The sequence below is a fragment of the Notolepis coatsorum genome (assembly GCF_963971535.1).
Source record: "Notolepis coatsorum genome assembly, contig: SCAFFOLD_1561, whole genome shotgun sequence".
NCBI classification, from domain to species: Eukaryota; Metazoa; Chordata; class Actinopteri; order Aulopiformes; family Paralepididae; genus Notolepis; species Notolepis coatsorum.
The window spans coordinates 2,968-23,414 of NW_028172811.1; the positions used below are offsets into that span (position 1 = coordinate 2,968).

Below are 20,447 nucleotides of genomic sequence, written 5' to 3' on the forward strand. Positions count from 1 at the left end.
GCTTGTAGCATCAGCGAGGCAGCAGAGATGAAGCTGAGGGAGGCTGGAGTGATAACTGAGCACAACCAGATCAATGTGAACGTGGTCCTTGTTGGATGTGGTGGACGTCGTGTCACGCCAAAGTCTGCCTTCGATGTGGAGATGGAAGTGTATGGCTGTAAGATGTCGGTCCCCACGCTCGTTGTTCAGGGACAGCATGATGAGTTGATACTGGGGACTAATGTTATTAAGCATGTCCTTCGTCAGTCTAAGCTGTGCGATTCCTACTGGAAAGCTGTATCCGACCCCTGCACTGCCAAAGATCAAGAATCTGAACAGTTCCTATCTATGCTCTCTGGTCTGAGTCCGTGGAGAGGTCAGGACGTGCCGGACAAAGTTGGCACTGTGAGGTGCAATTCAGCTGTTTGCCTTGAACCTGGCCGTGAATATCTCGTATGGGGAAAACTACCTAAAGACACTGTTGTATCTCCGGGCAGCACCGTAATGACAGAGCCCACATCTGCTCGTTCGGCCCCGAGGGGAGTTTTGGTAGCAAGGATTGTTACTCCATTGTGGGGAGACAGATGGGTCCCACTGAAGCTCATCAATACTTCTGACAGGCCCGTGTTGGTGAGGCGTAATGCAAAGCTGGCCGACGTCTTCTCCTGCATGGCGCTTGAGGACATGGATGTCGCTGACCCTCCAAAGGTCCCCCTGGTCAGTTGCACTCAAGTGGAGATGCCCGCCTCTGCCGAGGTACGTTCCACTGATGACAAACTTGAGTCAGTTGGGTTGAGCAGTCTCGACGTCCAGTCTTGTGATGTATCAGAGAGCTGGAAACAGAAGATGGCTGACCTGATTGTGCGGTATGAGGACATCTTCTCACGCCACCATCTTGACTGTGGAGAAGCGAAGGACTTCGTACACCGCATTCACCTCTCTGACCACAGACCATTCCGGCTCCCATTCAGGCGGGTTCCCCCCGGCCAGTATCAGATATTACGCCGGGTACTGAGTGAGATGGAGGAGAAGGAGATCATCCGAAAGTCCACCAGTGAATACGCGTCTCCTCTGGTACTTGTGTGGAAAAAGAATGGCGATCTCCGTGTGTGTACGGATTTCCGTTGGCTGAACAAGAGGACCCTAAAGGACGCTCATCCTCTCCCTCACCAGGCGGATTGCCTGGCTGCGCTTGGTGGCAACTGTTTCTTCAGTACAATGGACTTGACCTCCGGGTTCTATAACATGCCATTACATGAGGACGACAGAAAGTACTCAGCCTTCACCACGCCCATGGGCTTGTATGAGTACAACCGCCTTCCGCAGGGCCTCTGCAATAGCCCCGGGAGCTTTATGCGCATGATGACCAGTATCTTCGGGGACCAGAACTACTTGAGTTTACTGTGCTACTTGGATGACTTGTTGGTGTTTGCTCCAGATGAGGAGACTGCCTTGGGGCGCCTTAAAATGGTGTTCGACAGACTGCGTGGTCATAACCTGAAGTTGGCCCCAAAGAAATGCTTCTTCCTTAGAAGGTCTGTGAAATTTCTCGGTCACATAATAGACGAGAAGGGCGTGTCAACAGACCGCAGCAAGGTTGAGAGCATTGCAAAAATGACGAGTGCTGACCTCATGGAGCCCAATGGGGTGAACCCATCACAGAAGCGGATAAGATCGTTTTTGGGGATGATCAACTATTACCAGCACTTCATTCCCAGATACTCCGCCGTCGCCAAGCCTCTCTTCTCTCTGTTAAAGGGCGAGAGAAAAAAAGGGAAGGAGGGGAAGTACAGACTGTCGAACAAGAAGTTGAGAGCCTCTGACTGGACCTCAGACCAGGAACAGGCTTTTGAGAAGCTGAAGACATCCCTTGTTAACACGGTGGTCCTGGCTCACCCTGACTTCAGCCGCCCCTTCATGCTGTCGACGGATGCATCCCTGGATGGTATTGGTGCTGTCCTGTCACAAGTCCAGGAAGGCGAAACCAGAGCCAGGCCTATTGCGTTCGCCAGCAAGTCCTTGTCTCAGTCTCAAAAGAACTATCCAGCTCATCGTTTGGAGTTTCTGGCCTTGAAGTGGTCAGTCTGTGACAAGTTTAGTCACTGGCTGAAGGGCCACAAATTTACAATTTGGACTGACAACAACCCGCTGACTCACATAATGACAAAGCCGAAGCTGGACTGTTGTGAACAGCGCTGGGTAGCTAAATTGGCAAGCTACGACTTTGACATCAAGTATGTGCCAGGCCGGCTGAACGTTGTGGCTGATGCCCTGAGCCGTGTGCCGTTTGTTAAGGACAGTGTTGGTCATAGGTTGCTGGAAGAGCCCTACCTGAGTCTCCTGTCCCAAGTCAGGGATATGTCGAGTGGCTCTGTTCAAGATGCCTTTCGGGTTTCCAGTGGTCACAGGGAACACCCCCCGATGAGTGTCGATGCTCAGGCCTCATGCAGTCCCATTCACATGCATACTCAATCCATTGAGATGGAAGATGTGTCTGCTGTTGTACAATCACATGTGGAATGGGAGGCTGGTTCAAGGGCTCGTGCTGTGGCAGTGCTGCAGTATTTGCCTCAGTTGGTTCCGCCTGGACAAGACTCTTTGCCTGCCCACACAGAGAGGGACCTCCGTGATAGGCAGTTGGAAGACAGAACCGTTTCCCGTGTCTTGTATTACGTGGAGAGATGTCGGAGACCTTCCAGGAGAGAAAGAGTGAAAGAGTCTGTCACAGTCATGAGATACTTGAAGCACTGGGAGAAGCTCGCTGTGAGCAATGGTGTGCTGTACAGAGTTTCAAGAGACCAGATCACCAAGGCAAGGCGGTCTCAGTATGTCGTGCCTGATTCACTCAAGGTTGAGGTTCTGAAGGGTGTTCATGATGATGCAGGACATCAGGGCCAGTTCAGGAGTCTCAGTTTAACCAGACAAAGGTTCTTCTGGCTAAACCTTGACAGGGATGTGAGAGACCATGTGCGCCACTGTCAGCGATGCATCGTCAGCAAGACAGTCGAACCTGAGGGGAGAGCTCCCTTAGAGAGTATAACATCAACCAGACCGCTGCAGCTTGTCTGCATCGACTTTTGGTCGGCTGAAGATTCCAGAAACAAGTCAGTCGATGTCTTGGTGGTGACCGATCACTTTACGAGGATGGCTCAGGCGTTTTCCTGTAGAAACCAGTCAGCCAAGCAGGTGGCGAGAGTCCTCTGGGACAGATATTTCTGTGTCTTCGGGTTCCCAGAGCGGATCCACAGCGACCAAGGGGCCAACTTTGAGAGTCAGCTAATCAGTGAGCTTCTCAGAGTTTCAGGTGTCAGGAAGTCGCACACAACACCCTACCATCCAATGGGAAATGGTAGTGTGGAACGATTCAACAGGACCCTGGGTGGGATGATCCGTGCATTGGCACCTGAAGCAAAGGCTGACTGGCCACGGCGTTTGCAGACGTTGACATTCATGTACAACTGTACGGTCCATGAGACGACGGGATACGCCCCCTTTTATCTCATGTTTGGCCGCATTCCCCGTCTACCTGTAGATGTCCTCTTCCGAACCGTCTTGAATGACTCATGTGTGACGAGTTATGACAAGTATGTAGAATCTCTCACTAAAGATCTGAGGGAGGCCATGGCCATTGCCCAGGAACATGCCACGAAGGAGCAGAACAGGCATGCTCGGCTCTACAACAGGAAAGTGAAGGGGTCTGACATTGAGGTCGGCGACAGGGTGCTCTTGGCGAACAGGAGGGAAAGGGGGAAGAGGAAAGTCGCTGATCGATGGGAATCGACCATCTACACTGTGGTGGGCATGAATGCTGAGACACATACGTACAGGATCTGTGACACAGTTGCTGGACGTGAGAAGGTGGTCCATAGGAACCTGCTGATGCTTGTCAATTTTATCCCTGTGGATGACATGAGTGAAGTGTCCGACCTTGCCTCATCCATGCCTGAGACCCAATCGTCCATTCCAAGTGTCGACGGTGTGGGGGAGAACACAGAGAACATCTCTGAGGAAGGGAGTGGGGATCTCTTGACTGGCCCAGCATCTGTGGACTCTGAAGGAAGGACCCGAGACTGGATTACGCAATTGTCCGTTCCTAGTCTTTCGCAGGCCGACATTACAGACATAAGCAGTGCAGCCTCTGTGTCTCGAGACATCTCAGAGGGACCTGAGGGCCAGATGGAGGTTCTGTCTGTGAGCTGTGACTATGGACCAGTGAACGTCACTGTTGATGCTGACAGTTCTGTACACAGAGTGCAGGCGGATCCTTCACTTGACACTGTGACACGGACTGATAGGGCGAGAAATGTGCAGTGCAGTGACATACAGAGTCCACCCGTGCACACTGATCAGGCTCGGTCTAGATTTGGCCGCCTTATCAAACCAGTTAGCAGGTTAATACAGACCATGTCAAGGCAGGATGTTGTTCGCGACACAGGGTCCTTGTTCTAGGTTTTGACAGTCCAGAGTAATTTATCTTACATACATTTTTTTTTTATGTTCGGATGATTTATTTTCATGGGCTTATACTACACAGTGTATGAGGGTCTTGTGGGGTGTACAAGGCACCCTACCGCCAGTAGCTGGATTGAGAGCGTTGTTCTCATACCACTTCATCCTTATGGGATACTTTGAGTTGGTTTTGTTATTTTGAAGACCCAGTGTGTGTGTGGTTGTGTTGTACTGTGCCTTTAGTAGGTAGTACGTGGTTGGTGCTCAATGTCGCCAAAATTCAGTGGGGGTGGGTGTAACGGAGTTAGAAATGATATTTGTTTGCATGTGAATTTTATCTAAATTGAGAAACATCATACCATATTGTTTTGGGAGCCACCTGGTGACGTGTTGAGGTCATTGTATATCGCGCTGCATGTCCCTGTGGGGACACCGTATCTACCCAGCAGTGTTGTACCGGTCTGGTTGAGGTAGGTTCCCCATTGAAGTGTAGCTATGCTATTTCACTAATTTCTCTGGTTAGAATTTGTCTAAACATTAAACTGCAGTAACCTAGTGCATAATGCTCACTGTATTACATAACGTAATGATAGCTGTGTTGGTTTGACTGCTGGTATTGGTTCTGTATGTGTGTTGCGTTTGCAAATGTTGGAACTGGAAGAACGTGTTATGGCGCGAATACTTTCTTTGTACAATAATCTTGAGAAGGAAGTCTAATGTACCGTTTTATGTTACACATGCAGGTCTACCAGATATACAGTGACCAGGAAAACACTACAGCTGTTTCTATTTCATGTCTTTTTATAGGTATGTGGCTTCATACGTAATGCAAACATGTTATATTTGACGTCATTATATTGCTGAAAATCCACTGATGCACTTCCTGCTATGTCCAGCAGGTCGTGCAAGTTTACCAATTTGGTTAATAGACTTAATGGTATTATACTGTGTGTTGGGTAGTGGGTTTGTTATTTTAATTGTTATGAGAAATGTAAAATACATGTACTTTTATAAATACTGTGTCATTGAGACATTATAAAAGAGCAGTGTTGTACCGGTCTGGTTGAGGTCTACCAGATATACAGTGACCAGGAAAACACTACAGCTGTTTCTATTTCATGTCTTTTTATAGGCAATAAACAGTCGAAAGCAGTTCCGTCTCTTCAATCTCTGACCAGATGACAACCGTTACATATACAAACCAATTACATAATCCTATCCAACATGTGTAAAGGCACACACAACATATTCCAGTTAACGGTATATTTTTTTAATGATTCGTTATGGCGTAATCAATACTTCCATGCGTATAAATTGCGTTCAGCCTCTCTCTCTGGAGTTAACGGAGTTTCGACTCCTGGCTAGAGGAGCTTGTCTCGGCTCATGCGGGGGGGCAATCAGAGAGGGGCTTCGCTCAACCAATCAGAGAGGGGTCTGCAGAAATGGGAGGGGTCTGCAAAAATGGAGTTCAACCAATCAGAGAGGGGTCTGCAGAAATGCGGCTACGAATTGTAGAGACGCGAGGAGCGTAGGAGGCAAGCGTGATTACGAAACCTAGCCGCATTTCTCGGAGACGCTCTCTGATTGGCCGACGCCTGTTTCTACAGTGGTTAAGCTTAGGCACTCTTCGAAGTTGGTTAAGGTTAGAGTTTGTCTTAGAGCATGGCGATAGAACGCCAGGTTGTTTGCAGGCTATTTGACGTGGAAATGGGCAAAGACACACTCGTCACGGATTGGGCAACAGTGGCCAATCAGAGAGCGTCTCCGAGAAATGTGGCTAGGTTTCGCAATCACGCGTAACAATAACATGCTGAATGACGTCATATGCATGCGACTGTTGACTGTATAATAATAATAACGCAGGAGGGAAGACTTCATGCCAAGAGACCCGACATGTCTCTGTTTCCAGCCTTTTCAGGAGAGCCTTCTAGTTGTGATGATCATGTGGAAGATTCCTCCAAAGGTCTGTTAATAATATAATACATAGTTATGATGAATTGAAAATGGGGGACCCTGATGTAAACAAGACGAAAGTCTTTCTCAGTCTCAGTCTACGGGAGACTGCAATTCGAAACTGGCTCCTGTAAATGTCCTAACCCAACCCCCTACAGTAATTTACCTAGTATGGTTTTGTCAATATTCCAATGTACCGTTTTGCCTGTTTGTACAGTGTCCCCCCCCCCCCAATGTACTATTTTGCTTGTTTGTACAGTACAGACCAGAGAAAGACTTTCGTCTCAGGGTTGGAATCTAACCAGAGCGCAAAAATGTAACAGTAAATTGCAATAGTACTATAATATACAATGTACAAGTGATTAAACTGGAATATATAAATCCGTATTACTGAGTAATAATGCAATTGCGTTTCTTCAGGGTCTACTCTCATCTACATTGGACCACATTATTATCCTCATGACATGATACGATTTGTCCCCGGAACTCCATCTAAAGGGGGGGGGGGGGGTCACTCACTGTTCCTCAAAGTGTAGCAGGTAGAGATATACTCTGCTGTCATTGTCTCTGTGTCTCTGTGTAGCAGGTAGAGACAGACTGCTCTGATGTCTTGGTATAGTGGGCAGGTTGAAGTACATGTCTCTGATGTCTTGGTATAGTGGGCAGGTTGAAGTATATGTCTCTGATGTCTTGGTATAGTGGGCAGGTTGAAGTATATGTCTCTGATGTCTTGGTATAGTGGGCAGGTTGAAGTACATGTCTCTGATGTCTTGGTATAGTGGGCAGGTTGAAGTATATGTCTCTGATGTCTTGGTATAGTGGGCAGGTTGAAGTATATGTCTCTGATGTCTTGGTATAGGGGGCAGGTTGAAGTATATGTCTCTGATGTCTTGGTATAGTGGGCAGGTTGAAGTATATGTCTCTGATGTCTTGGTATAGTGGGCAGGTTGAAGTATATGTCTCTGATGTCTTGGTATAGTGGGCAGGTTGAAGTATATGTCTCTGATGTCTTGGTATAGTGGGCAGGTTGAAGTATATGTCTCTGATGTCTTGGTATAGTGGGCAGGTTGAAGTATATGTCTCTGATGTCTTGGTATAGTGGGCAGGTTGAAGTATATGTCTCTGTTGTCTTGGTATAGTGGGCAGGTTGAAGTATATGTCTCTGATGTCTTGGTATAGTGGGCAGGTTGAAGTATATGTCTCTGATGTCTTGGTATAGTGGGCAGGTTGAAGTATATGTCTCTGATGTCTTGGTATAGTGGGCAGGTTGAAGTATATGTCTCTGATGTCTTGGTATAGTGGGCAGGTTGAAGTATATGTCTCTGATGTCTTGGTATAGTGGGCAGGTTGAAGTATATGTCTCTGATGTCTTGGTATAGTGGGCAGGTTGAAGTATATGTCTCTGATGTCTTGGTATAGTGGGCAGGTTGAAGTATATGTCTTTGATGTCTTGGTATAGTGGGCAGGTTGAAGTATATGTCTCTGATGTCTTGGTATAGTGGGCAGGTTGAAGTATAAGTCTCTGATGTCTTGGTATAGTGGGCAGGTTGAAGTATATGTCTCTGATGTCTTGGTATAGTGGGCAGGTTGAAGTATATGTCTCTGATGTCTTGGTATAGTGGGCAGGTTGAAGTATAAGTCTCTGATGTCTTGGTATAGTGGGCAGGTTGAAGTATATGTCTCTGATGTCTTGGTATAGTGGGCAGGTTGAAGTATATGTCTCTGATGTCTTGGTATAGTGGGCAGGTTGAAGTATATGTCTCTGATGTCTTGGTATAGTGGGCAGGTTGAAGTATATGTCTCTGATGTCTTGGTATAGTGGGCAGGTTGAAGTATATGTCTCTGATGTCTTGGTATAGTGGGCAGGTTGAAGTATATGTCTCTGATGTCTTGGTATAGTGGGCAGGTTGAAGTATATGTCTCTGATGTCTTGGTATAGTGGGCAGGTTGAAGTATATGTCTCTGATGTCTTGGTATAGTGGGCAGGTTGAAGTATATGTCTCTGATGTCTTGGTATAGTGGGCAGGTTGAAGTATATGTCTCTGATGTCTTGGTATAGTGGGCAGGTTGAAGTATATGTCTCTGATGTCTTGGTATAGTGGGCAGGTTGAAGTATATGTCTCTGATGTCTTGGTATAGTGGGCAGGTTGAAGTATATGTCTCTGATGTCTTGGTATAGTGGGCAGGTTGAAGTATATGTCTCTGATGTCTTGGTATAGTGGGCAGGTTGAAGTATATGTCTCTGATGTCTTGGTATAGTGGGCAGGTTGAAGTATATGTCTCTGATGTCTTGGTATAGTGGGCAGGTTGAAGTATATGTCTCTGATGTCTTGGTATAGTGGGCAGGTTGTTAAGAAGTGGAGCTCGGTTTCCACCTCATCTTGTGTGCAGTGGGTGCATAGTCTGTCTTCGCTTGGGAGCCAGGTCTGCCTATGGCGGCCTTTCTCGATGGCTAGGCTGTGCTCGCTGAGTCTGTACCTAGTCAAGGATCTTCTTAGTTTTGGATCAGTCACAGTGCTCAGGTATTCTGCCACTGTGTACTCCCTGTTTAGGGCCAAATAGCATTTCAATTTGCTCTGGTTTTGGGTTGATTTCTTTCCAATGTGTCTGTCAGATAGTTTTCTTTTTGTTTTCTTATAATTTGGTTTAGTCCAGTGTGGTTTCTGTCTGGTGGCTCTGCTTGTGTTTGTGAGCAGAGTCCCAGAACCATCTGGCTGAGTGGGCATCTCTCAAGGGTCCCTCATATGTGAGGGCTTTGTTGTGGAGTGTGTCTGGGTCACTTTCTTTTAGGTGATTGTAGAATTTGAATGCTCTTTTTTTGGATTTTGATGATTAGTGGTAGGGGTGTAACGATGTGACCTCACAACGATTAATTTCGATTATGATTATTCAGGCAATGCATCATGAAATCCCTTCATTTGACCACGATTGGATTGGATTTGATAATCTTTTGATAGATTTTCTATCGGTTAATTCCCCAAAACAATTTTGAATACACAAATGTGGTTGGGGGAATTGATTCACTCAGCATGAATGGACTATAGGTAAATAAAAACAATACACACAAAAAAAACATTTACATTTTTTAAACATTTTTTATTTAGATTAATTTCGATTATAATTGATTCTATCATTTTCAAATCGATGCAGTTGAATTGTCACATTTAGAATTGCTGCATTTCGATTAATCGATGCATCGTTACACCCCTAATTAGTGGGTATCTTCCTAGTTCTGCTCTGCATGCATTATTTGGTGTTTTCCGTTGGGTGCGGAGAATGGATTTGCTCAATTCTGCATGCAGAGTCTCAATTGGGTGTTTGTCCCATTTGGTGAAGTTTTGGTTTGTAAGAGGGCCCCAGACTTCGCAACCATATAGGGAAATGGGTTCTATGACGGAGTCTAATATTTTTTGCCCGATTTTTATTGGAATGTCTAACTTGATTTTCCTTTTTATGGCATAAAAAGCCCTTCTTGCTTTGTCTCTCAGGTCGTTCACAGCTTGGTTGAAGTTCCCTGTGGCGCTGATGTTTAGGCCGAGATAGGCGTAGTTTTTTGTGTGTTCTAGGGAAATTGTATCTAGGAGGAATTTGTGTTTGTGTTGTTGTAGGCTGGGCCTTTTTTGGAATATCATAACTTTCATAACCTTCAACTTTCATAACTTATCATAACCTCTTCGAATTTTCGAATATTCGATCCCATCCCTAGTTTCTGGTGTTATAATTGCTGATGTGTCTCTCCCCCACCTCTCTCTCTCTCTCTCTCTCTCTCTCTCTACTCTTAACTCTCTTCTGTCAGAGTTAGACTGGCTGACCAATAAGAGCTTTAGGGCCGATGATGCCCTCTCTCTCCACCAACGGGCTTTGGAGAAGGCCAGTGATGGGCGGGGCCAGGAGGAACCAAGGTAAGTAACACAAATCAATTCATATTCAGGTGCAGCTTGTTCTAACCCTGCCTCTTAACACTTTGAGTGCCAGCAGGGGGCGCACGATTTATCGCTTGAATGCCAGCCATTTGAGACTGATTTTCCGATATTTCATGATTTTCGCAGAGCTATTTCTATATTCTATATTATGGCTATGTGTCTAATACGCCCGTCGCTTATCAATGACTTGCTTGCAGTCAACATGTACGAAACGGATAGTTTTTTCATCAGTACATTTCCGTTTGATACCATTTTGAAAAACGCTTGTTTTTCAAAATAAACATTTTTTTATACTTATAACAATATCGATAATATCGAATATCGAGTGATATGATATTGTTATCGATATCGTTATCGCGATATCATTTTTGGCCATATCGCCCAGCCCTATGTTGAGATATATGTGAAAAAACTCTCTGATTACCCCAAGACTGGTCAAATAGATTCCTTATCAGATGTTCTCCAAAAAGATTATTCCAATTCCAAATATCGATCGTGTTTATTGATCCAATGCTTGGTACTCGAAACAGATAATCCACGCTGCTCTGAGGGTCTACAACAGCGGTCGGGAACCTATGGCTCGCGAGCCATATATGGCTCTTCCGGTGACGGCATATGGCTCCCAGACAATTTTGAATTATTATTATTATTATTATTTTTTTACATTTAATTTTAAAATAGTTGTGATATTTCTTAATAATACTGTGTCATTTTAAAGTAAACAGAAATTAGTTTTGAAGATACATTTCACGGGTCGGGTCGGGAACCAATGGCTCGCGAGCATGTCCGGGTCATTGTAAAGGTGAAGAAATCAATTTGATCAGATAGCCAACTCGTTTATCCGCTTCAACCCTTGTAACGGAAAAGATGGCGAAAAGAAAAAAAAGACGAGGAGAAGGGCATGCGAGGAGCTACAGCGGAGAGTGCAGACGAGTCAGCAGCAACTACGCGTGTGGACCAAGCAAGGTGACGGGAATTCCGCTAGCTTTGCGGCTGCTTTGGCAATATTAAGGAATGGAAAGCCATTCACAGAGGGCGAGTATGCCAAAACATTCATGCTTGATGTGGCCAATGAACTGTTTGATGACTTCCCAAATAAAGACAAGATAATAAAACGAATAAAAGACACGCCCCTATCAGCAAGAACTGTGCACGGTCGTAGCATCACGATGGCAAATCAAGTCGAGGAAACACAAATTTAAGGACATAAACGGCGGGACATACTTTTCTCTGGCGTTAGATGAGTCAACAGACGTTATCCATCTATCTCAGTGCAGTATAATTGCCAGGTACGCTGCAGGTGACACACTGCGTGAGGAAAGCTTGGCTGTTTTGCCAATGAAAGGGACGACAAGAGGAGAGGATTTATTCACGTCTTTCATGGAGTTTGCTAAAGAAAAAAAAACTACTGATGGATAAACTTATTTCTGTCTGTACTGATGGTGCACCCTGTATGTTGGGGAAGAACAAAGGATTTGTAGCGCTTCTCCGTGAACGTGAAAAGAGAGCCGTCCTAAGTGTTCATTGCATCATCCGGCACCAGGAGGCGCTGTGCGCTCAGACGTGTGGCCAGGAGCTCGGTGAGGTGATGTCGCTGGTCAGACGTGTGGCCAGGAGCTTGGTGAGGTGATGTCGCTGGTCATTCCAGTGGTCAACTTTATTGTTGCCCGAGCTTTAAATGATCGCCAGTTTAAAGCTCTGTTAGAAGAAGTTGGGAATCATTATCCTGGTCTGCTTTTACACAGCAACGTGCGTTGGTTGTCAAGGTGGAAAGTGCTCAGCCATTTTGCAGCTTGCCTGAGTGAAATCCGGACTTGAAATGAAAGGCGTCAAGCGTCCTGAGCTAGACGACACTGACTGGCTCCTGCAGGTTCACTATCTCGTGGACATAACTGGCCATCTGAACCAGCTCACGGTGAAAATGCAAGGTATTGGACATACAATCTCATCCCACAAGCAGTGTTTGCATTTGAAAGCAAGCTGGAAGTCTTTCTCAGGGACATTGAAACAGGTCGTCTTCTGCACTTTGAAAGACTGCAACAATTTAGAGATGCATGCTTAGCAAGTGACTCCACTCAACATCTGGATCTCCAGCAGCTAGCTGGCTTTACGTCCAATCTCCTGTAGTCATTCAAAGCACGTTTTGGAGAATTTTGTGCGCGCACTGGTCTTTTCAAGTTCATCACTCATCGACCTGACATGCATCCCCGGGGTCTCTATCGGAGACTTTGAGCTGGAAGTTGCTGACCTGAAGTCATCAGACATGTGGGTGAGTAAGTTCAAGTCACTTGATGGAGAGTTGGAAAGTCTTGCGCGACAGCGAGCAGAGCTGGCGAGGGAACACAAGTGGACAGAAATAAAAAATCTTCAACCTGAAGACCAGCTGATTCTTAAAACTTGGAACGAGCTTCCTGTGACATACCACACAATGCAGCGTGTGAGTATCGCCGCATTGACCATGTTTGGCTCTACATATGCATGTGGGCAGTCATTCTCGCATATGAGGAACATTAAGACCAACCTACGCTCACGTTTGACTGATGGAAGCCTCAACGCCTGCATGAAGCTCAACCTCACCACGTATGAACCAGACTACAAGGCCATCAGCAAAACCATGCAGCACCAGAAGTTGCATTAAAAGTAAGACATATTTAATTTATTATACGTTAAAAATACTATATGGCTCTCAATGAAATATATTTAGAAATATTTGGCTTTTATGGCTCTCCCAGTCAAACAGGTTCCTGACCCCTGGTCTACAATGAGTCCGATCGGCTCGGGTTACTTGCCTGAGAAGTAAAATGTGGATTCTGGATTTTTCTTTTCTCATCCATTTTCATTGAGTCCAATCCAATGCGTGCATTACCATCCGGGAGACGATAGGGGGCGGTATTTTCCCTGTTCGAGCTAATAATGTGTTCATTATTATTATTATTATTATCATAAGTGACATTTGTTGCAAGCGTTAGTTATTGTCTGGCGCCGCCTAGTGGACACACTTTGGAACGTGCGTTGTGACTCTGGACAGGTAAGCTGCCTCTGCGCCGGCGCGTCGCGCTATTTAAATGACACTCTTGAAGGTGAAAAGCCCTGTGGGCGAACTGACTGGCCAACGGTACGTTGCATTGTATGCACCGTTTATATATTCGCAATTATTATTATTATTATTCGCAATTATTATATATATATCTAGTTGCTAATTAATTCCGTTTATTTCCCTTCCTTTTGTATAGGTAGATAATCTGTATCGACTGCTGGACATTACCAAATGCTCTATCGACCTCTATATTGACTTTATCCACTAACTTCTGAATGTACGCTGCTGGCTAACTGCTAACAAGTACTACTATCTACTGACTGTTGCTACACCTAAGCTGCTACTAACTACTAGCTACCAGCTAACTGCTCGCTTAATTGACATGGAGTCCCAATAAATGAACATTCTTGCAAAGTCCGAATTGTTTCTTCTGGTTCATATTATCGTATCATGTCGTTCGCCTGCACCCTTCCAATGGGGACATTTAGTTGACTCATTGACTGAGACCGCTAGATAATTGGACAGAGACAGTCCCAATGGTAACGTGAGGCTAGATTGATGAAAAATTAATGGAAATCGCTAATAAAAGAAATAATGATTAAATAACAAGTTTCTCGTCCTTGGCACTCAACGCATGGCATGAACTAACGAGATTTCTCGTGGCTGGCACTTAAAGTGTTAATAAACCCTAACCCAGGCACTGCATCTGAGCTGTAGAGCTAACCTCTGTCTCCATCATGTGGCTGACAGTAGTATTGCATTTAGGCTAAATGATGTATGAAAACTAAGCTAGCTGTTTAAAATGGTCTTTGTAGAGAGCTGAGCTCTGAGGAGGACGGGGAGGGTTTGATTGATTGAAAACTTTATTAACAGATTGCAGAATGGGTACAGTACAGTACAGGGAGAGGACAGAGGGGGAGAGGACGACACTGCACCCAAGAAGAAGAAGAGAAAGAAAGAAAAGAAGGAGAAGAAGAAGAAGAAGAAGAAGAAGCACAAGAAGAAGTGTGGAAGTTCTTCAGACTCTGACTCAGATACTGTCTTCCCCACCGACCTGAAGACACACAGGTATTACATATATATTCTATATACACTGTATTATATATATACAGTATATATACACTGTATTATATATATATATACTCTATATATACACTGTATTATATATCTACTCTATATACACTGTATTATATATATACTCTATATCTACACTGTATTATATATATACTCTATATCTACACTGTATTATATATTTACTCTATATCTACACTGTATTATATATTTACTCTATATCTACACTGTATTATATATTTACTCTATATCTACACTGTATTATATATTTACTCTATATCTACACTGTATTATATATTTACTCTATATCTACACTGTATTATATATTTACTCTATATCTACACTGTATTATATATTTACTCTATATCTACACTGTATTATATATCTACTCTATATACACTGTATTATATATATACTCTATATCTACACTGTATTATATATCTACTCTATATACACTGTATTATATATATATACTCTATATCTACACTGTATTATATATATACTCTATATCTACACTGTATTATATATCTACTCTATATCTACACTGTATTATCGATCGATCTTTTTGTGTCAAGCTCGAGGACTCTGTGTCCTCTACTGCCCCCCTATTGTATGGTGTACCCCAGGGCTCGATACTTGGCGCCGTCCTGTTCTCTATTTATTTATTGCCCCTTGGTTCCATCCTCAGAAAGCACGGCATTCCTTTTCACTGCTACGCTGATGACCGCCAGATCTATATGCCACTAAAAAAGTCTGGCTCCTTTTCCATAGAGCCGCTGACCAAATGCCTCGATGTCATTAAATCCTGGATGGCATTGAATTTTTTCAATTTTAATGACAAAAAGACGGAGGTCATGGTTTTTGGTGCCCCCCTCTGTGACCTCACTGCTAGATCTGGGCTCGCTGGCACAACATGTCAAACCAATAGTAAAGAACTTAGGTGTAAAAATCAACCCAGACCTTAAATTTGATAGCCAGATCAAGGCCGTGGTTAAATCGAGCTTCTTCCAGTTGAGGCAGCTGGCCAAAATTAAGCCCATCCTACAGGCGCAGCATTTTGAAGCAGTAATCCATGCATTTGTGACTACTAGGCTGGATTACTGCAATGCACTTTATATAGGGGTGAGTGGATCACTTTATATAGGGGTGAGTGGATCACTTTATATAGGGGTGAGTGGATCACTTTATATAGGGGTGAGTGGATCACTTTATATAGGGGTGAGTGGATCACTTTATATAGGGGTGAGTGGATCACTTTATATAGGGGTGAGTGGATCACTTTATATAGGGGTGAGTGGATCACTTTATATAGGGGTGAGTGGATCACTTTATATAGGGGTGAGTGGATCACTTTATATAGGGGTGAGTGGATCACTTTATATAGGGGTGAGTGGATCACTTTATATAGGGGTGAGTGGATCACTTTATATAGGGGTGAGTGGATCACTTTATATAGGGGTGAGTGGATCACTTTATATAGGGGTGAGTGGATCACTTTATATAGGGGTGAGTGGATCCTCAGTGGCTCGCCTTCAGATGGTGCAGAACGCCGCTGCTCGTCTTTTAACTGGCACTCGTAAATACGACCACATCTCACCGATTCTATCCTCACTCCACTGGCTCCCCGTGCACTTTAGGATTCATTTTTAAATTCTTTTATTTGCTTTTAAAGCTCTTCAGGACCTTGCTCCACCCTACCTCTCTGAGCTGTTGCAGGTCTATACACCTTCCCGCTCTCTCAGGTCAGCTGACCAGCTGCTCCTAGTGGTGCCTACAACTAGGCGTGAGCTCAGGGGGGGCCGTGCCTTCTCCGCTGTCGCCCCCAAAATGTGGAACGAGCTGCCACTGCAGATCAGGCCTCATCACTGCCCCGTTTCAAAGGCCTTCCTTAAGACCGACCTTTTCTCTCTGGCTTTCGACACCATGTAGCTTGTTGATTTTATGATCTTATTGTCTTACTGTGTTGTTGTTGTATCGTTTTGTTACTGTGTCCTTTACTTTTAAATATTTTTTAAGTACTCTGATCTATTTAAATTTGTATTGCTGCCTATATTTACCTTTTTTTTTCTCTTTTTTGGTACTCTTGTTTTTTTTATATATACTCTATATATACACTGTATTATATATATACTCTATATATACACTGTATTATATATATACTCTATATATACACTGTATTATATATATACTCTATATACACACTGTATTATATATATATACTCTATATACACACTGTATTATATATATACACTATATATACACTGTATTATATATATATACTCTATATACACTGTATTATATATATACTCTATATCTACACTGTAACTGAGGGGTACAATTCCCTGACTGTATTGTTAGATATGATACTTACTACCACTACCTCTTGTACTTTAGACACTGGCCACCCAGTACTAGGTATGAATATGTTGAACACTCCCACCTGATGAAACGGATCCAACACAAATGTACCAAGTCGAAAGTCTGCGTTTAATAATAATACATAGCAAAAGGTATGTACAACGATCACTTAATTACATTTATGATTTGAAATAGTATGCACTTTTATGGCAAATGAGTATTCGTAGATAGATCAATATCGAATGTCCAATCTCTGATTGCGCAGGAGGTAAATATACAACCTGGAATATTTAGGGAACAATAGCGATGATACTTGAATGATTATATAACTGGATACACTAGGGGAAGGTTCCGACTGCTTGTAGAACAGCTGGAGGGGGGGGGGGGTTAGAGTCACTGGCTGGATCCCGTCTGGCCGAGGGTATCCTGGGAGAGCCCACAGTCGTGCGACTCGGTGCCCAGCGATCCTCGATCCACAGATGAAAGCAGTTGGACTCTCTGTGGCCGGCGTCCTCCGGTCCACGATGGAGAGACGTGAGGCGACCTCGTCGTGTAGAGCGTCTTCTCACCTGTCGTCCTCTCCGGGGGGGGTATTTCCAACACACCGCAGTGTTGGCCTTTATCCATAGAATAATCAAAGTACTCAAAGCATAATCCGTGCCTGGGAAGGCTAGCCGTCGTCGGTAGAATAATCCAGTATACAGGTCCACTCGCTCGTCGGCCTGGGGCTCCTCGGGTGCAGCTTCACGTGGGGTCAATCACCCTGGATAAGCAGCCAGCTAATGCCCGAAACGATGGGGGTACTGATTACGATAGAACTCTTACCGCACAAGGCACTACATATGAATAGACTATTATTAGCTTAATAGAATACGTCCAACTCGACGATATAGTGCCAAATATGACTATTCAAATATTAATATACACGATGTCTCAATGCCGATGGTGGGCCGAATTGGCCTTACTCCCACACGTGGTTCGCGGGGAGGCTTTTGCGTCTGTCACTCTGTTGGAGGGTAAAGAACTGGACTAAAAGAAAGTTCTACTTTAATAGCGCAGTATATATACGCACTATGAACAAATAGTACCATTAGTGGTGCGGTAGACGTATTCCTACGCGGAACTAGGACTTGTCCATACATGTTAAGCGGTACGATTGAACTTGGTCTGAGGGGTATGGCAACCTGGCACCAAGGTCTCGTCCAATAGTAGAATGGAGACTATTATGGGATGTTCAGTAGACTAGAAGGGATATTCAATGCATATTGTACAAGGAATATACAGGGGATATCAGGGAATATACGGGAATATACAAATACAATTAAATATATATATATAAATAAATATATATATTCGGTTTAATCTGGCCCTTCACAACAGCCGCCCCCTGATTGGTCCCAACCTAATCAGTTAAGCAGAGACAGATTAACCGCGTTGTCTACCACTCAAGGGTTCGCTGTAGGGGTCAGTCAACTTCACAAAGTCATAGGGTCATGGTCATCATCGATTGTGTCTGGGAGTCGGGGCAGTTCTATGAGCCTCGCCACGGGTCGTGTGTAAGTCCGCCCTTGGACGAGCACTTCAGCTGCTCGGACCTTGCCGTCGGCACCGGTGATCACTTTGCTTACGCGGCCAGCCGGCCACATAGCTCTGGGTAGTGACTGGTCAATAATCATGACGACTGTTCCTTCCGTCAAATTGTCTCTCTCCTTTACCCACTTCTGGCGGGTCTGTAGAGACGGTAGGTAGTGCAGTAGAAAACTGCTCCAAAACTTGTCGGCTAATACTTGGCTGTACCTCCACATTCGTCGGCCGTTCGCTTCTTCAGGCCGGTACATTGTCTGGGGTAACGCGGGATCTAGCCGCCCCATCAGGAGTGTGTTGGGGGTGACTGGGTCGATATCTGCTACATCGCTGGAGACGTAGCCGAGGGGCTTTGAGTTCAATACTCCCTCAATCTCCGTGAGGACTGTCATTAGGACTTCTTCCGCCACAGTCTGGGCCCCAAGTACTGCGTACAGGGCTGTCTTTATAGAACGCACTTCCCGTTCCCAAGTACCACCGAAGTGGGGTGCGTTTGGGGGGTTGAATTGGAAGTCAATCTGGGCTGGAGCGAGGTGGGTCTTAAGTTCTGGGCCCATAGCTTGGAAGCTCTCTCTCAGCTCTCTTTCGCCGCCTTTGAAGTTTGTCCCATGATCGGACAGTAGTGTAGACGGTTTTCCTTTCCGTGATGTGAATCTACGGAAGGCCATAAGGAATGAGTCTGTGCTCATGGTCGGAAGAAGCTCGATATGTATCGCTCTGGTGGTCATGCATTTGAATACAATACCCCACCGCTTCTCGGTGCCTCTTCCTTTCTTTATGTGCAGCGGGCCAAAGCAGTCCATACCCGTTGAGTGGAATGGCTTGTCACCGAGTCGGAGGCGACATGGAGGTAGGTCAGCCATCCGTGGTATGCTGGGCTGCGCGCGCCACTTTCGGCAGTCTAGACAGGTTCGCTGGAAGCGTCGTACCGCCTCTCTTCCTTGAAGTATCCAGTAACGACGTCTGATCTCCGCGAAGACTCTCTCTGCTCCTGCGTGGTGTACATCCTCGTCGTATTTCTTTATAATCAGCTCTGTGACCTTGTGTCGGCTGTTCAATACGATCGGGTACTTAATGTCATCCGGTAAATTGGGGGCCCTTCGCAGGCGACCACCCACTCTGATGAGGGTATGAGCGTCGCTCTCGGGGGCCAGATGAATCAATCTGCTGTCTGATGGGACGGGCTTTCCTCCCTGTAGACAGTCTAATTCATCGGGGAACGAGTCTCTCTGGGCTCGTTGCAGTAGAAGCAGTTCTGCTTCCTCGTAGTCAGCTGCTGACATATCAGCGGGGGACTTAATCTCTGGGTGGTGCCGCAGGAATGTCCGTTGCTGCGCACTCTCTATGGTAATGCAATCGTCTATGTTGGGGTCTGCGGAGGCTACAGTGCTCAATCCACAGAACATAGGTTTCTTATTCTCAGCCTCCTCTTCACTTGCTTCCCTCGGGGTGGGCGTGGGCCAATCTCCTTCCGGGAGCTTGAGGAATGCTGGTCCGTCACTGTAGATGTTGCGACGGGTTAGGTCATCTAGGGACATTCCCCGGGTGATGACGTCAGCTGGGTTGTGTTTTGTATCAACATAGCGCCAGTTTGTTTCTCCGGTTAACTCTTCGGTTAACTCTTGAATCTCAGTGACTCTGACTCCCACGAAGACTTTGTACTTGCATGAGTCCGACTTGATCCAGGCGAGTACTGTCGTGGAATCTGACCACAGGATTGTTCTATGCACCGGAATGGTGAGCTCACGTTGGATGAGCGTGGCTAGATGCGCTCCTGCTAGGGCTGCGCAGAGCTCTAGACGTGGGATAGATTATTGCTTGCGTGGGGCTATTCTCGAGCGGGCGAGGATGAATGCTGTGTAGATCTCTCCCCCCTCTTCTTGGGCCCGCAAGTAGGCTACTGATCCGTATGCGACCTCGGAGGCGTCACTGAAGACGTGTAAATCCATTCTACATGTCTCTGGCCTCACCGTGGGTGGGAAGTAGCTTCGGCGCATATTAACGCCTGGGAGTGAGTGGAGTTCCATCTCCCACTCTCTCCAGGTGGATGCAAGGTGTGCGGGGAATGGGGTCGTCCCAGCCCTGGTCCTTGT

The 20,447-nt window shown here is 45.4% G+C and overlaps 1 protein-coding gene across 1 annotated transcript in view; it reads left to right on the forward strand.

Moving 5' to 3' along the window:
* Window positions 1–6,269: 6,269 nt before the first annotated feature.
* LOC311247971 (nuclear exosome regulator NRDE2-like) overlaps window positions 6,270–20,447 on the forward strand; it is a gene marked incomplete at its 3' end in the record, with an annotated part of 32,282 nt that continues 18,104 nt past the window's right edge. Inside the window, exons 1-3 of the mRNA XM_084338942.1 lie at window positions 6,270–6,391; window positions 10,178–10,283; window positions 14,215–14,409. Coding sequence (XP_084195068.1) covers window positions 6,322–6,391; window positions 10,178–10,283; window positions 14,215–14,409 — 371 coding nt within the window. The remainder of the gene's footprint in view (window positions 6,392–10,177; window positions 10,284–14,214; window positions 14,410–20,447) is intronic.